The sequence below is a fragment of the Plectropomus leopardus genome, chromosome 7, assembly GCF_008729295.1.
Source record: "Plectropomus leopardus isolate mb chromosome 7, YSFRI_Pleo_2.0, whole genome shotgun sequence".
NCBI classification, from domain to species: Eukaryota; Metazoa; Chordata; class Actinopteri; order Perciformes; family Serranidae; genus Plectropomus; species Plectropomus leopardus.
In genome coordinates, this window is record NC_056469.1 from 28,666,089 (window position 1) to 28,684,010 (window position 17,922).

At 41.0% G+C, this 17,922-nt stretch overlaps 1 protein-coding gene across 2 annotated transcripts in view; it reads left to right on the forward strand.

Moving 5' to 3' along the window:
* galnt1 (UDP-N-acetyl-alpha-D-galactosamine:polypeptide N-acetylgalactosaminyltransferase 1) overlaps positions 1-15,065 on the forward strand; it is a 65,505-nt gene extending 50,440 nt beyond the window's left edge. For both annotated transcript variants that reach the window (XM_042489870.1, XM_042489871.1), the window contains exons 6-14: positions 423-550; positions 672-751; positions 2,178-2,348; positions 7,766-7,883; positions 8,593-8,773; positions 11,073-11,212; positions 11,448-11,546; positions 12,761-12,895; positions 14,050-15,065. In XM_042489870.1, coding sequence (XP_042345804.1) covers positions 423-550; positions 672-751; positions 2,178-2,348; positions 7,766-7,883; positions 8,593-8,773; positions 11,073-11,212; positions 11,448-11,546; positions 12,761-12,895; positions 14,050-14,196 — 1,199 coding nt within the window. In that variant the 3' untranslated portion in view covers positions 14,197-15,065. The remainder of the gene's footprint in view (positions 1-422; positions 551-671; positions 752-2,177; positions 2,349-7,765; positions 7,884-8,592; positions 8,774-11,072; positions 11,213-11,447; positions 11,547-12,760; positions 12,896-14,049) is intronic.
* The last annotated feature ends 2,857 nt before the right edge of the window (positions 15,066-17,922 follow it).

Sequence of the window (17,922 nt, forward strand, 5' to 3'; positions counted from 1 at the left end):
CCCCACCCCACAGCACCATTTCACCCTATGGGACCTCAGGTTGGATGGTGCAAATCAAAGTGTGTGTGTGTGTGTGTTGGTGCCCAATGTTGTGTGTGTGTGTGTTGTGTGTGTGTGTGTGTGTGTGTGTGTTGTGTGTGTGTGTGTGTGGTGTGTGTGTGTATATGGCGTGTGTGTGTGTGTGTGTGTCGTTAGTGCAGGTAGGGGAGCTCTCTGCAGGTAGAAGGGATGTCAGCAGGCATGCGAAGGCGCATTCACACAAGCAAAAACACAAGCACACACCTCCCTTTGATCTCTGGAGGAATAGTCTGGAGGAGTGTCTTGTAATCCATCTTCTGCTCTGTGTGTTTTAGTCTGTCTTGTGTGCTTACGTGTTTGCTGCATTCTTTTATGGCATACGTATGTTTATTTGTGTGTTTAAGATTTCCTAAAGCGGCCGTTGGAGCAGTATGTCAGAAGGCTGGAAGTCCCTGTCAGAGTGGTGAGGATGGACCAGCGGTCTGGACTTATTCGTGCTCGCCTCAAGGGAGCGTCCATCTCCACTGGCCAGGTGTGTATGCATGTCCGTGTGTGAACATGCACATACGTGACCCCTCCCCACCGTCTGACCTGTTCGCCATATGCTGTGTGCACTGTTGGGTTTGTCCAATGTTTTCTCTCCATGTTTCTAGGTCATTACCTTCCTGGATGCTCATTGTGAATGCACAACAGGGTGGCTGGAGCCTCTGCTCGCCCGCATCAAGCAAGACAAGTAGGACACACGCACAAACACATATAGACACACACACAAGACACACACACCTATGGCAGGCATAAAAAATCAATAAACTATTGTTGAGCCTGCAGGGGGTCTGCCCCTGTATTTATTTGATGCTTAATTACTTATTCGTTGTTTACTGCTTCCCGCAAGCAGATACACAAGGTTATGATGGGTGATGGCTGATTGGATGCCACAGCGTGGTGCATTGTTTAAAAGCATTTAGTTCTGGAAGTGCCACACCTCGCAGATGAGCACTTAGGGCTCATTTATGCTCTGTTTACATACAAAAATAGATCAGTGCTAAGGAAAATATCGCCATGTCATCAGTATCGGCAGATATTAGCTTTAAATGAAATATCTCCGTCTACCCCAAAATGAACATTTCTGCTGACATGACAGGCCAGTAAGATGAGGCTTTAGTTCTGCGACATTAATTTGGTGAAATAGGTCAAAATTTCCCTGGTTTTGGTTGTTGTCAGGTTTGCTTTAGGCAGAGCAGCATCCAGATCTGTAGTCTGCGAGACATATCGTGACATGTGGACAGAGAAGTCTTTATACTATATTACAGTTTCGTTCCATACTGCATTTTTAGTCGCATCTTGATCAGTGTAACCTACTCTTTCCACATGAAAGTAGCTAGCACTAGCTCCAAAAGTTGCGATACGTTGCTAGTTGACATCATGCGCTCATTTTACATATTGGTAAAGTCATGTAGTGGTCATTTGAGTTAAAGGAAGCATTTCACAACTTCAGCGACTTAGATTTAATTTTAAAAATCCTCAACAAAAACATTGTAACATTAAAGCTTGAGGATTTTTTTTTTTGTACTTCCAACTGAGCCCTTCAATGTGACCAAAGAGAGTAACTACAACTGAGCTCCCACTGTGCAGCAAGCAGCGTCTCGTCTCCTCCTGCCTGCTCAACACCTGCTGACTGTCTGCGCAGTGCTGCTGGTGGGGCAGTAGAGAGGGGGATAGACTTGCCAATCTTGGCAGAGTAGCCAAAGACTGTGATTACGCTGAGCAGCGTGCATGGGAATGAATTACAATAATATAGATTTGGAATATTTTTTTCCCACAGCAAGTTAATACAATACAGTCTCTGGCTTTTGTTTGATATCTATTGTCAGCAATACAATGTTGTTGCCGCCGCACATTGAACGCCCCGCTGAACTGCCCTACTGCCCCCACAGTCTCTGGTGACACTGTTCTATTTTGCATCGTATCCGTAAACTTTCAGTAATGTGAGCAAATACGGACAAAATAAACACAGAGCATGAACCGAAGGCTCCGGCAGTGTCTGTATATGTGTCTAACTTTCAGCATAAATAAGTCATTAGTTGTGATTAATGACCACTCAAGGTTATGAATAAAAGGCTGATGAATATGTGTGTGTGGTGTGTCTGTGTTTGTTGCAGGAGAACGGTGGTGTGCCCCATCATCGATGTGATCAGCGATGACACGTTCGAGTACATGGCAGGGTCCGACATGACGTATGGGGGCTTCAACTGGAAGCTCAACTTCCGCTGGTACCCTGTACCCCAGAGAGAGATGGACCGCCGCAAAGGAGACCGCACTTTGCCTGTCAGGTGGGTGATGCAGCGGGACAATCTGGGTTAACTTTTTGATTTTACAGCTATTTATCTAATCCCAAACAGCTCCAGGCCTGCTGCTGATGTGCAGCTGACCCTTGGGTTTGGTCAAGTGAGAAGAGAATTTGCCCACAGGGACATGATTGAATCATTAGTAAAATACCACATGATCATAGACCCTAACTCCGTCAGTCAGCTGTTTGAAATAACTTACAGCCTGTGAGCTTTGCTGATGGGCATTCACAATCAATGTGAGCAGAGTAATCGTATGTCACCATTTAATTTCACACAGTTAATAATCATAAAATGTTCCCGAGGCAGAAATACTGAAAGAATATATTGAACTTTCCTGTGTAGCTGAAGCCGAGGTGTTTGTGTAAGATTCTGTGCAGTTTTTTGTTGCTTGTATCATTTCTCGTGGCTCAGGCCTTGGAACTAAAATCGAGAGCTTATTGCTGCCTGTCTATCATCTCTTCTTCCTGCTCTTGTTTCTAAGCACGCTTGACGCCGTTATTCAAGGTCACACACATAATATATCTTATGTAACACTCCATGTCCCTGTTTTCACTTGTTTTTCACAGTTGTGCGTGACAGTTTTTCCTAAGGGTGTCTTGTAACTGGCCTAAAAAACAAAAATGGGTTGTGCGGTCAGAGTAGGAAATTAGGAAGTACTTTAAACTAATGACATGATTTACATAAACCCTGTTCTGTCATGAAGTCGTTCCATATCAACGAGAAGATCTGAAAGCTAATACACATGAACAAGCTTGTGTATTCAGTTAAGCGCCACTATAGTTCACATAGTGTGGAATTTGCTTGTGGGAAATGAGTAAAATGAGTCAGTAAAGAATAACACGATGTGATTTCAATCTCTCGTGCGCATTTGGTGTTAAATAGCTGCTCATGCGTTACCATGGACTGTATAAAATAACAGACAAAAATCCTATGACGTCACCCATTGGTTTGTGGATTGCTGTTTCGGAGCCTCAGTTTTTGGTTAGATGCCTGAAATAAGGTCTGTGGTAAACACAAGCTGAAGAGACTTCCACGTTTTGTTCTACGACAGAAAAAACATCAGTAAACGTAGGTGGTGGTTGCTAACAAGCAGCTACAGATGCTACAGAACATCATCATGCTGAGCTGTGCCGTACACGGCTTTACAACCTCGTTGTTGCTGTGGCAACGTTAGGTCATGCGACCGTTGTGTAGTTAGTTTAAGTTTACCTAATGTTAGCTTTTTACCTCTGACGATTGCATTAAGGGTTCAAAACTCCTAAAAGTGGTGTTCATCTGTGAAGATTACCTTGCTGAACAAAACGTGTAAGTATCATAAACATTTGTTTGCCACAGAGCTTATTTCCTGCACTGATCCGGTGGGAAAATCCTGTAGGCTTTTTCACGAGGGAACCACGGTAAAACTAACATCCACGTCAGCCCACAGAACAATAATTCCTGGGGAACTTATTTTGCACGAGAGGCTGGAGCTGTGACGCCATGCAGACAGCCTGTCAGTTAAGCGGCTTTCTCTTAAATATATGTAACTTTAAGCCCTAATAAAATGTAAACGGGTGAGTTATATTTAAAAAAAATCAGCCCCCATTTAGTTGTCATGAACGTTGAAATTACTGTTTTTTTGTGCCAGTCTGCAAACATATTTATTTCTGCAGTAGAGTTGGGGCATTTTGACATAGGGGTCTATGGGTATTTGATCGCTTCTGGAGCCAGCCTCGATTGGCCATTCAAGGAACTGCAGTTTTTGGCATTTTTGTGTTGGCTTCATTTTTCAGCCCTACACATTATTGCTTGTGGGGTACAAATCAAAGTTGAGCTGGCCTTCCTTTTTTTAGCGCTACAATGATGCGCTGAAGCTTCAACCAAGGGTTGGGCAATAGATCAAATATACCTGATGCATCCTTGTTCCAAAATAAAAATACCAGTGGTTACACTTCGATTTATTTCATAACAACAAAACTTAATTTAAATTTATTTTAACATTATTTTATTAAACTTTATTATAAAAAAAATACTTAATTTAATTGAACTATATGACTGTAGCTACTTTATTTGACTTTTGTAATTGTAGTTCATTTAATAATTTTGTATTTTATTATTCTACAGTAGTTTAGAGGAGATTTCACAGTGTCCACATATATATTGTGTATCACAATATAACCTAAAAATATTGCAATTTTATTTTAAGCCATTCTCAGCCCTAACTCAACCAATCATATGTTTGTTTCTTTCTGTGGTACTTTGTTATTTAGCTTACTCAGCTGTGTCTATGCTAATTGAGGTGCTTTGTTGCAAGTAACGCACATACACAAGCCCATGACGGCATCCCCACGTCAACAAGCGCCGCTTAAGCAACACTTCCAAGATAACTCAGCGATAACCTAGTGGGCCACGTTGTTGCTTTGTCACTGGTGGTGTGAATACAGCATGCGAGTTCTGCAACAGGCCGGCTGCACTCAGGTCACACTGAGGAGCCTCAGAGAGCGACGCTACAGGAGGAAACCCCAACAGCTGAACTGGTCATTATGGGCTCATCCAACTTGTAATTTACAGCAGTGTGCAAAAGTCTGAGGTCACTTGGAGAGTTTATTTTTACAGCTATTACACAGGAAAGAAAAAAGTATCCAAGGTCTAAAGGAGACTTTTGAAAATCCTCTAAACATATTAAATGAGCTTGTGTCAATTAGATGTTGTAATTCCTTCAGACCAAAAAGCTGAGAAAATTTACCACAGGATGACCTGGGTAAAAAAAAAAAAAAATTACCTTGGTAGTACAAAATACTGACCTGTATTCACAGTAGCTGTTTGTTTTTATTGTCAGTGTTTGTGTTTATTTCAATGTCACATAAAAAAAACAGTTTATTACTAAACCAAACTATAACCCTTTGTAAATGACACACACTCAGTGGTGAATTCACAGAAGGTTGACTTTTGTAGTCAATAAATCTGCAGAAATTAGACAAAAAGAAACTGTGTAGTTCTTGAAATACCCACAAAGGTTGAAATGAACCCCTGACGGCAGTGCCAAGCATATAGTGTCTCTGTGACCCTGTGCTATTTACACTTATTTAAATGAGGTTGTATGTATTTATGAGACACGTTATAGAGGTGTAAATCACCAGTTTAATCACGATACGATATTATATCAATTCTTGGGGCAAAATTACGATATTTGCAGATATTACAAAGTCAACCATGAAAAATTTCGATCGATTAGATTTTATCCAGGACTGCAATCGATATGAGACGATACCATATGCCCATTAAACACAGCTTGTTACAGAAGAAACCCCTTTTTTTGGCTTTCAGCCATGAAACAAAAAATCACATAAATCTTATAATAATATTAATAATTGTAAGCAGTTAAGTGTAGTAAAGTTTACTTTGAATTGACTTGCTGACATACATAAAACAGCACATGGAATAGATTAACCTTCAGGACTTCCTACTAGAAAGCCCTTTCTGAAAGAAATGTTTTCATTTGAACCCAAACCGTGATCTTTTTCCTACAACTTCAGGGCTAACTGGCTCAAAGCCCAGAAGGCAGACTTCTCTGAACAGCCATAAAACATGGATTAACAACACCATTATTTAACAAAAGTATAAAAATGTGGCTCAGTAATATCTGCCAAGGCTCATAGACAAAGTAATTGGGGTTTTTTTTGCGAGTCACACAGTAATAGCTGTAGCACTTTTACTCTGCATAAATTGTCCTACTGCCTTGCAGACTTTTCCTCGACTCATAGCCTAACAAAATATTTGTTATTTGAAATATATAAAATATTTGTTTTGTTTTATCATTTTGCATTATTTATACTTTTTCTAACTTAATATTGGTTAAAGTCACTACATCTTCTGACCCAACAGCACCGTTGAATTTCAGCTTGCATACAAGTTTTTTCAGCTCAACATTTTTAAAACAGAGCAGCTAATGTTGCTTCAAGAAGTTAGCAGAGTGAGATGCCCGGTTGGGCAGGTTGTGTTGTTTATCTAATAACAGCAATTTTCACATACTGCATGTGCTCTGCCTGTTGACCCATATTCTCTCTGAAATCCAACATATTTCCACACTTCTGATTTATTCCAGAGTTAATAGTATTCTCATTGACTTTTTCTTGGCTGCTCGCCATTATCTACCAGCTGCTGTTTGACAGTTACATAGAATATCAAAACAGAAGCATATCCTAAAGATGAGGATATGGATCAGTGTTCTTACTTTACATCAGTTAAATTGCATTGCTGATCGTTGAAACAATATATTGATCCACATCAGTGCATCATTACACTGTTTATTCACTGTGTATTAGCATATTCAGAGAGCTGGTGGTAACTGAAGCCCTGTTATAAGCCGTGCTAAGTTTTGAGGAATGCATCTCTGCACCTTGTCTGTCAGGACCTTTAGTTTGTGGTCTAAAAATTTCAGGTATCTTCTTCTTTTTTTGTAGTTTTCTGTTTTTCTGCTACTATTTTGTTGGTGCAAAGGCAACATTTATACTTTGCCTGCATGAATAATTACAATAGGAAAGAAGAAAGGGCAAGTTGCACTGAGCTGCAAAACTCCGTGAGCTTATTTGTGCTGTTAAATCAGTTGCACAACATCACTCTTAACATGACCATAACCCTCAAGACAGGAAATATAGGGCTTGCACATTTTGCTATCAGCAGCCACAATCTATTCTTTGTGACCTCACCTGTTTAGATGAATATCTTTAATTACAAATTGTGAAGTACATCTTAAGGATTCCCACAATCTAGTTTTGCTTGTTTTACTGTGCTGTGTTTGAGTTTTTTAAATAGGGATTTAATTGTTAGAGAGCTGTTTCGAGAGCTTTGATGTGTTTGCAGTGAAAAGAAAAGCACACAAATGTATATTTTTAATATTGCTGTAATTCACCACTTTGTTCTTGTTTTGTTTTTGTTTTACAGTTATTGTCTGTAATTGTCAAACAACATCTGTGTTGTTCTCCAGCTAGTGTTTGTGTTGCTTATTATTTCCCTCTTGTAGCCAAACACTTCACCCTGCATGCTCTCAGGATATGTTTCATCTGTTTTTCTGTTTATAAGCAAGGTATTGTGTGTTGGAAAGTGAACTTGGATGTTAAATGAAAGCAAAAACAGGCAGTAAGGAAAATAAGCCTGATGTACAAAGGAGGAAACTGTTCCGTGAGGGGGAGAAATAAGCCCATTAAACACTGACACACAACAGAGAAGTGAGCAGAAAAACAGAAAATGAAAAAAACAACAACAGGAAAACAGCAAAGAACGGGGTGAAAGTGGCGAAACAGAAAACTCTGATGGGATCTGTAGATAATGTGTGACCTTTAGAAAGCAGGCCATCAGTGAATTAAGTGCCACTAACCCACCTCGCTGTTAATTTAACCTGCTGTCCTGTCTCTCTTCAGGACTCCCACCATGGCAGGCGGCTTGTTCTCCATAGACAGAGATTATTTCCAGGAGATCGGCACGTATGACGCAGGCATGGACATCTGGGGTGGAGAGAACCTGGAAATCTCTTTCAGAGTGAGTGAACACACCCGCAGCCAATTGACATGACCGTATTCTTCCATGCACTGGCCGTCATTCAGGAGTGTCTGCACATACTTGCACATTACACTTGTGAGTTTGACTTCTCTGACTTAAATGTTAACCCATTGAAGCCTGAGCAAAGTGGTTAAATTTCTTTCAAAAACATGAGGAGAAGGCAACGAGCAACTTAACAAGACATGGCCCAAAAAAATAGCAACAAAAAAAAATAAAAAACTTAAAAGGAATTACCTGAAAATAAAACAGTGTAATAGAAAATATGAAATTATTATAATTTTAAATATAGTTTTTTGGAAAGTTTTTCCCTTTTTTCTAAAAAAAATATCGATCTATTTGTAGGTTTTTTTTAATTGTCAACTTTTAGTAATTTCTTGCTATTTGTGGGACAATCATGCCTTTTTTTACCTGTGTTTTTCAAAGTAATCAAATCAATTTGATCATTTTTCAAAGGGTCAAACAGCTTGGAAAAGACATCTGAACACAGCATAAGACAACTGATGTGGATCCAGGTTTCAAAGGGTTATACTTGACTTATACTTTGTCAGGCGTCATCCTTACCGGCTGTCGCAACACAGGCAGGACCAAACTGCGTCATACTTCTCCCAGGAGAGGCCTCACAGTATGTCTATTCTCACAGTTTAAATGTAAATGTGTGTGCTGATGCCAAATCTGTTGTGCTCCACAGATTTGGCAATGCGGCGGGACTCTAGAGATTGTCACATGCTCTCATGTTGGACACGTGTTCAGAAAGGCAACACCCTACACGTTCCCTGGAGGAACGGGACAGATCATCAACAAAAACAACCGACGCCTGGCAGAAGTCTGGATGGATGAATTTAAAAACTTCTTCTATATCATCTCTCCTGGTGAGTCTGTGTGTGTGTGTGTGTGTGTGTGTGTGTGTGTTTGAGCTCGTGCAGGTATGGATGTATGTGCTCGTGTGTGGAGTTTAATCTCTGTGGCAACCAGGTGTGATCTATCCATTAACGCAGTGACAGTGTGATGTTGCAGTGTTGGAGCAACAGAGCAGGATGGGGGGGCGGCGAGTAATTTCACGCTATGAAGCATCTATTGACTTGCACATACACACGCAATTGCACAAGCTGGCAGGAGAGACAATCGAGAGTCTAGCAGAAGTCCCTAAATAGAGAATAATTTTGGATGCGAAGCAACTCCTATAACTGCCTTGGGACTCACTAAAAAACACAATTAACCACGCTTTTGTGCTGGCTGCATCTTTTCCACAGGGGGAGCTGTTCTGTTTTCCTCAAGTGGCATCCTCCAAGGCTGAAAAATGAAGCCAATGCAGAAGTGCCAAAAAAAATGCAGTTCCTTAAATGTCCACTTGAGGCTGGCTCCAAAACAGAGTAAATCCTTATAGACCCCCATGTTAAAATGCCCAACTGTACAGCAGAAATAAACATGCTTACAGCCTGGTGCAAAAACGGTTTTGGTCTCTGTAGCTAATTTCAACACTATTTTGGGGGGTTATGATTCATCCCGTTTACATTTTACCAATGCCCAAAGTTACGCACATTCAAGGGCGGGGCTGCGTCCAACCTCTCGTCCAAATATGGTCACGAAAGCCCATTACATTATAGTCTACTCACAACAATCTGTACGCTGTAGCTGTTTGCCATTCCTGTTTTTTTTATTGTGGTACAGTTTTATATCGTTGTGTCCGTCAGCACTCTCATGCAACTTCTGTAGTATAATCTAAGTCTCATTTATCCAGTCATATGCTCGGTACTCCCAAACAGACAGACCTTTCAAATGGAGAATTGAACTGAAAATGCAACTTATCTTTGCTCTCTTCAAAGCCAGACTCCCCTGACAAAAAAAGCAGTTTTACCTCGCTGCACATGGTAGCTGCTGCCTCTGTTGGTAGTTTGTTTTTGTGTGACTTTGGTGAATCTGAACTAATAATTTAAAACATCCAAGTTACACAGTAACAAAAGCTAACACTTACTGATTGAGACAGCAGTAGAGCAGCAGCTCCGGCTTTCAGTGAGGTAAAATTGCTGTTTCTGTCAGTGGAGTCTGGCTTTGAAGAAAGCATAGATGTGTTTCACTTTTAGTTAAGTTCCCCGTCTGAAAGGTCTGTCTATTAGGGAAGTACTGTGATAAATGAGACTTGGATTACTTTGTACAAGTTGTAAGAGTTTAACTACATATTTTGATATAGTTCTGCTATTATTAAACCCAGACCCTTTAGACTTTAATTCATCAGGTGGTCTGGTTTTGGATTCTTCATTTACTGTGGAGGCATGTAAGAAAAACAAAGTTTTCTTTACAAATTCAGTGTAACATGTCATGAGTAACCAATATACAAATGTCATTTAGGGGATGAAGTATTCCTTTAATGCTGCCCACAATGTCCTGATTGATTCTGTTAGTTTTCCACTTAGAGAAACGCAACACTACATGGTGTTGTGTCACTAAACCAAAATATTCAAAATGTGGTCTGCAGTTCAGAGGTGTGGATTAGGATAAACAAAACATTAAAGTGCCTGTTTCCTGCTGTCCCACGAGTCAGGAGAGCCGCTCAGTTATAGCTGCCTCAGTGGCTGGTTTGACCCGCACATCCCATAATAACGCGGAGCATGGCATTCCTCGTATTCATCAGAGTGGTTCTGACCGTTGAAGGAGTAAAAAGTAGGTACGTCGACGGGGTTAAATCAACACGCGCTTTCAGTTTTTAGAACATATTTAGGAAACGCATACATAATTACAGACAGCGGAGAAGTGGATTATCCCACAAGACTGGTTTGAAATGTTTGTTCTTCTTGAAACTAGGTCTTTTTTGGGGAATCTTGTGTAATACTCACAAATTCAAGCTGACTTCAGCTGCAAAGGAGCTCCACCTAGTCTGTCGAGGTTTTATATTTATGTGTCACTTCAACATTAGAGCTTTTTTTTCAGGTTTTTGACCATCGGACATGTGAGTCCTGCAGTTCAATGATACATGAATCTAATCTGAGTGCTTCAGATCAATGTGTGTCCTAATTCTGCGTTACCAGTGACGCACTTTAAATAATGCATACATGGAAAAATGGATTCAGCTGCCACTCAGCAAACACTGATGTGCATTAATGTAGTTTGGTGACATACTTGTTGACCTTCATGTTAATGTTTGCGTGTGTGTCTGTGTGTGTGTGTGTCCAGGTGTGACCAAAGTGGACTACGGTGACATCACGTCTCGCACTGCTCTTAGACAAAAGCTTCAATGTAAACCCTTCAGTTGGTACTTGGAGAACGTCTACCCTGACTCTCAGATCCCTCGACACTATTACTCGCTGGGAGAGGTATGCTTTCACTCACACACACACACACACACACACACACAGTGACTATTTTATATACAAATTTTAGTTTCTTTTATTCGCTGTAGGACAGACAGACACAAATGCGTTGTGATTCACTGCCTTTAGGCTGAAGTCCAGGCAGACACAATGAATGTGTCTGTTTGAGTTAAAGGGTGTGGTTTTATGTTCAATTAATGATGTTGTTTCTTGTGTTTTCTGTGTGTATTCTGCTCAGATCCGTAACGTGGAGACTAATCAGTGCCTGGACAACATGGCCCGCAAGGAGAATGAGAAAGTTGGCATTTTCAACTGCCACGGCATGGGAGGCAACCAGGTATCTGAGGAAGGGAGAAAAAAACAACTCAAAGAAACAAATACTGGCACAAAGCAATTATTAACTGTAAATAGTAATCACTTTTTCAAGATTATTTTGTGTCAGTGCATTTCCAGCTATGCAGCAGGTAAAGGTGAGGAACAATTAATCAGTCGGTCAGTAAAATGTTATTTATGTAGCACCTTTCAGTCAAATCGAATGCAGTTCAAAGTGCTTTAAAGTTCAAAGAAACAAAAAACAAGAACCACAAAGTATAAACTTTAAAATTGTGATAGAAAGACACTACATAAAAGCCAGACTAAAAAGAAAGACTTTTAGTTTGTTTGAAAGTAAATAAAAGCAGCATTTCCAGCTTCTCTCAGATCCTCCCGCAGACTGTTCCAGCATTTGAAGGCGTAAAAGCTAAAAGCAGAATCACCAAGTGTTTAGTTCTTCTCTGAGGAACAGCTATAAAAGAAAAGTTAGAGGATCTGAAGGGGCCTTCCTGGTTCATAAACTGAAAACATCTCTTAGATGTAGTCTGGTGCAAGGCCATGTAGTGCCTTATAAACTAATAAAAGATTTTTAAAATCAGTGTGAAAACTAACAGGCAGCCAGTGTAAAGTTTTTTAAACAGGTGTAATGTGTGCTCTCCTGCTCTCAGTCATGACTCATGCTGCAGAATTCTGAATTGGTTGCAGCTGATTAATTTTATTCTTTGGTCGACCAGAAAGGAGAGTGTTGCAGTAGTTTAGCCCTATAGTTTTAAAAGCGTGCATTAGTTTCTCCGTGTTGCTCAGAGAGAGAAATGGCCTGACTTTAGAAATATTTCTAAAATGATAAAATTCTGTTTTTGTGATATAGCACATATGTGTTGACCCCCTGGTCACCTCTCTGGACGGGAGAAACAAGTGCAGGAGGTTGAGCGGTACTAACTAGATAGCTGGGCTCTTTGCATGGCACTGAGTCTGGAACCGAAGTCCTGCAGAGGAGTCCAGGGTGAGACGTGCCGGGCGGGTATGGGGACAGACTCTGAACCGCGTCAGTGTACAGACACAAACAGTCCGTGCCTTCCTCTCATCGGAGAACTTCGACGCAGGGGCGGCTCAACCCTTAGAGACAGGCACAGGGGCAGTAAACCCTGTCAGCCACAGTGATGTTACTGGCAGTCTTAATGGAAGAGAAGAAAGATGGAAAGTGTTTTAAAACCTAAAATCTGTTTGTGTGATGTGCAGGTTTTCTCCTACACGGCCAACAAGGAGATCAGGACGGACGACTTGTGTCTAGACGTGTCCAAACTAAACGGACCGGTCATGATGCTTAAGTGCCATCACCTCAAAGGCAACCAGCTCTGGGAGTACGACCCTGTGGTGAGTAGAAGAGATGATGAAAATGTACATGTAAGGGTTAATAAGGGGACATGATAAAGGCAACACAGAAGGCTCTCATGCAGGTCTTGAAAAGTGCAGAAAATTTTACCTATTTTGTCCTTGCATAAATATAACAAAATTAGGTTGCTATCCTTTGCGGTGCAAAGAGCAGGAAAAAAAGCATACTTACAAAAAAAGGTAAATGAAATATGACAAAGAAAAAGGAAACAAAAACAAGACAAATTAAGTTGTTCTTAACACCAGAAAAGCTTTGAAGGTTATATATTCCAGAGGATCATCATTGTGTATTTTTTTACAGTTTAAAAAATAGTTCACACTAAACAACCAAATAGAAAAGGAAGAGAAAAACTGAAAAACACACAAAAATGTGATTTATAATGCACCATTTCTTTTTGTTTCTTAATAATAATAATAACAACAATAACAATAACAACAATCATAATAATAGTCTTTATTTATATAGCACTTTTCAAGCTTAAGCAGAAAGTGAAAAAGATTTACAGAACAAAAATTAAATATCAGAAGCCCATGTCGCCCCCATGACATAACCAAAATAAAGAACATTAGAGCAAAAATATGAAACAGCACTGCATGCATGAACATATGGGGGTTCAAGTACAAAATGCAATTTCATAAATAAATAAAATGTAGATAAGAGAATTAAGATTAAAAGAAATAACCATATGTATAATATATTTTCTTAATAAATATAAAAAGAGAACATAGATTAATTCCCAGATCTTTTTAAAACAAGTAAAAAATAGTGAAATAAAATAGTGAAACCAGCATATTCCCAGCACACATACAGAATGACACATTTAAGACCAGCTGTCATGTATGTTGGTGAGATATTTATTGTTCTCAGTTTTAGGGTGATAAATGTCAGTTGAGAAATTCAAACTCAACACAGCCACAGCGTACCTCACACTGAGAGCCAAAACTAAACCTCAAAATGACGTCTCAACAAAACCCATAGAATTTTGAAACAGGAAAATAAAAGGATCCCTGTGCACAGATACATTATGAATATGTATTTATTTACATGCTGTTGTGAATTCAGATTAGCCCGTCAAGAGTCTGATTTTCCTGCCCTCACACACACACTCTGTGTGTGTGTGTCTCTCGCTGTGCAGAAGCTGACCCTGGTCCACGTCAACAGCAACCAGTGCCTGGACAAGGCCAGCGAGGAGGACAGCCAGGTGCCCAGCGTCAAAGACTGCACACACACACGCTCCCAACAGTGGCTACTCCGCAACGTCACACTACCCGAAGTCTTCTGACCACACTCCGCACACTCACAAACGCACACACTCACACACACAGCGGCCCAGAGTAAGCAATCAGGGGAACAGACGTGTTTTTCAAAATTGGGCACAAGGAACGGAAAGACTTCCCACGTGGGGATTCGGGAAGAGCGGAGGACAGATCGGACGGTACTACCTCTGCCGGAGATCAGAGGGAGGAGTGTGTTTGACCCTCCTCGCAATGAGAAAAGAGGAAAGACTCCCTCTAGGAGACGGTGGCTGTTGTTTTACGTTTGTTTGTTGTTTTTTTAAAAAAAGAGATTTTAACCGCAGAGAGTGACTCGCTCGCTGGGCGCAAAGACTGACCGGTGGAGTCGAGGTTTGCACTCACAGCTTCCCCGGACGAAGCAGTCCACCCCTCAACTCATCACTTAACGTTTACTGACTGCCTCTTATGAGAGTGTGTGCACTTACATGTTCGTGTGTGTGTGTGTGTGTGTGTGTGTGTGTGTGTGTGTGTGTGTGTGTGTGTGTGTGTGTGTGTGTGTGTGTGTGTGTGTGTGTGTGTGTGTGTGTGTGTGAGACAGAGAGAGAGAGACTGGGTGTGTGTACTCAGAGATGAATGTATGCTTTGAGACGGGGGCTGAATTACATGTTGATTTCTCCTTTTTTTATTTAATTTTGTAACAGATTTTGAACATGTACTCCTATGAAGAAGGGTGCATGTGTAAGTGTGTGTGAGTGGGACTGTCGTGTGGTTGTGTGTGGTTGTGTGTGTGTGTCAGAGCCCCTCCTACAGTCTTGCAGCAGTGTATGTCTCCCTCTGGTGTTCCTCCTCGACATTTCATCCTGCAGACTGAAGCCTCCTTGTAGAGGAATTTCCAAGGGACCGCACATAAAAAATATTAAAAAAAAAAACAAAGATGAGCGAACGCGAGGACCTGACGTCTGCCATCCGCAGAGATCTAGAGATAGAGAAATATGATGTTTGTGATATCTTGAGATTTCTATGTCGAGTTTTTACATGGCTATGTCTGTTTCTACAGTCCTGTGAGAGTGCCACAGAGCAGTAACCCTAGTCTGTCTGTCCGTCTCTGTCGTCTTTAAAGATGTTTAACATAGAGCTTACACACTCACACACACACAGAGGACTCTGCATATTTAACTGATGTTCACTGCCTCATGTAGTGTTAAACTACCGGGAACTCTCCCAGAGAGCACTACATAGAAACACACACATATACATATAGGAAAAAGGCCACACCGGTCTCATACTTTAATCCATTTTGTCATATCTTCTCAATGACCTCTTAAAAAATACACTCCAAGGGCTTCTTTCCTGCAGTGGAGTGTGTGGCTGGACGGTGTGTGTATGTGTGTGTGTGTGTGTGTGCGAGCGTGTGTCTTCAGTACTAATCCCCAGTCCGTCAGCTCCCTGTTTACTAGGACAAAACAGCTCTCTGATTCCTCGCTGTTGGACAAACAGAGCCCGTAGCGTAGACTGACGTCAGATCAGCGTATCCCTGCGTTTGTTGTACAAAAGAGCAAAAAGCTGCTTTTATTTTCTAAAGAGAGCCGAGTCTCTGCACTCTCCCGAGGACATATCTACGGCTGGAAAAGGAAGCGGTTGTTGAAATATCAAAGAGACGTCGCTGAGGTGTTGAGAGACTTAATCAGGGACAGAATAATAATTGTAGAGAGCCGGAGGGAGTGAAGAGTTGAACTGTGGATTACAAAGAGCACGGCAGACATATCTTAATCCATAACTACATATCTCACTGTGCAAGCTCACCTGCAGTATTTCACTATTCATATCTCAGTGAGACAGGCGGTTAGTGTTTCATTTTCAACCATCATGCTTTCTTTATTCTTGTTTTTTGTATCACTCCTGCGAGTCAGAGCAGGAGATTTCATAAAGGTTTTAACCATTTGGGCTTCCTCCAGTGGAGGAGGGGTTTACACGTAGGACACTGGTTCATCTTTGTTGTGGACGCGATAGTGAGAGGAGGCCGTCGACTGATTTCATGACTGAGCGAGTGACTGTTGGGAACATGTGAACGCTTTTTTGATTGTGAGACAGAGGGAGATTGTTCAGTTTTTTGGGGGGGGGAGGAGGGGGGGGGGGGGTGGGATTGAAGTTAACTGACATGTCCAGATTTCCACACTGAGCTGATCCAAATGTAGAAAATAAAGGTGAAAAAAGTTTACAGAACAAGACGAGGAAAGTATTGATTTCTGCCTCTTTTTGTCTGCACACACACTCACAAAACACACACTTTCCCTCCAGTAACAGTTCGCAAACATTTAAGGTAAAGGGACAGTTCACCCCAAAATTAAAAATGCGTATTTTTCCTCGTACGTGTGGTGCTGTTAATCAGTCTACATTGTTTTGGTGCGAGCGTTGGAGATATCGGCTGTAGAGATGTCTGCCTTAACAGAGGTAATAACAGAGGTTACTGCTTATACAGGCTTAGCGCTGCCTCAGAAGCGTAGCACCCAAACCTGCTTTACACCGTTAGCTCTGTCAGCACCGTTCCTGTTGTTTAGTCCTCTTTATGGAGCAGGATTCCCACAGTCATGGAGGACTCGAAAAAGTTGTGGAATTTTACAGTCACACTTTCCAGGGCTGGAAAAGTCATCGAATAAGTCAAAATCGTGGAAAGTTGTGGAAAAGTCGTGGGATTCTGCTGCGTGAGATGTCTTTTTTTCAGTAATCTGCTGTGGATAACCTTCCACATAAGATAAGACAACAGCAAAAATATTTTCTGTCCCCGTCAGTGTGATATCTGTAGCTCCAGTATGCGTCTGTGGGACATTTTGCTTATGATTTGTTGCATTTTCCCGAGTTTATCTCTCCTGAACTTTATGCCAGCCAGCTGAAATTATGTTTGAGTCTTAAATATTTAAAAACCCTTGTACGTAGTAGTATTACGAGTCCTTAAAAAAATTGGAAATTTTGTAATTGTGTGGGCACTCTGATAGTTAGCACAAACAACTGCTCCATGTTTAGAGTCCAGACGGCTCAAATGCTCTGAATTTTGCTGAGTCTCTTTAACAAAAAGAGGAAGATTTGGGCTCATAGTCACGGGGTGTGGCCACAGCTGCACGAGGCACCCAGGGGAGTGAAAAAAACAAAAAAAGATCATATTCTCAAGTCTTGAGAGAAAATGAGACTCTTGTGTCTTTTTTAATAAACATGACGGTGCAGTGAAGGTAATAGAGTCTGGCAGAAGACTCCCCGCATGTTTTGTGGAGAGTGGATTATTCAGACTCCTCGACTTGATCTGTTGAATTATTCATGTGTCAGGATTAGACCCACCGAGAGCCATCAGGAAGACATATTAGACAACCGTGTTTTGCATTCACATCTTCATGAGAAGATGCTGATTCTCTGCTGAAAGCATCTCCTGTGTAGTAAATTACATACTTTCATTCTACCACAGCGCGCATACTCAGCGCAAAAGTACGGGAGGCCAGGAGCAAGTCGCAGCAGGATTTTAGGACCTTTCTAGGATTTTGAGATGTTTCTAGGAATTGAGGACATTTTATGGATTTTGGGAAATTTCTAGCATTTAAAGATGTTTCTAGGATTTAAGGATATTTCTTGGTTTTAAGGATGTTTCTTGGATTTTAGGACATTTCTAGCATTTAAAGATGTTTGTAGGATTTTAGGACATTTCTGGGATTTAAGGATGTTTCTAGAATTTTAGGACCTTTCCTGGATTTTAAGATGTTTCTAGGATTTTAGGACATTTAGCGGAT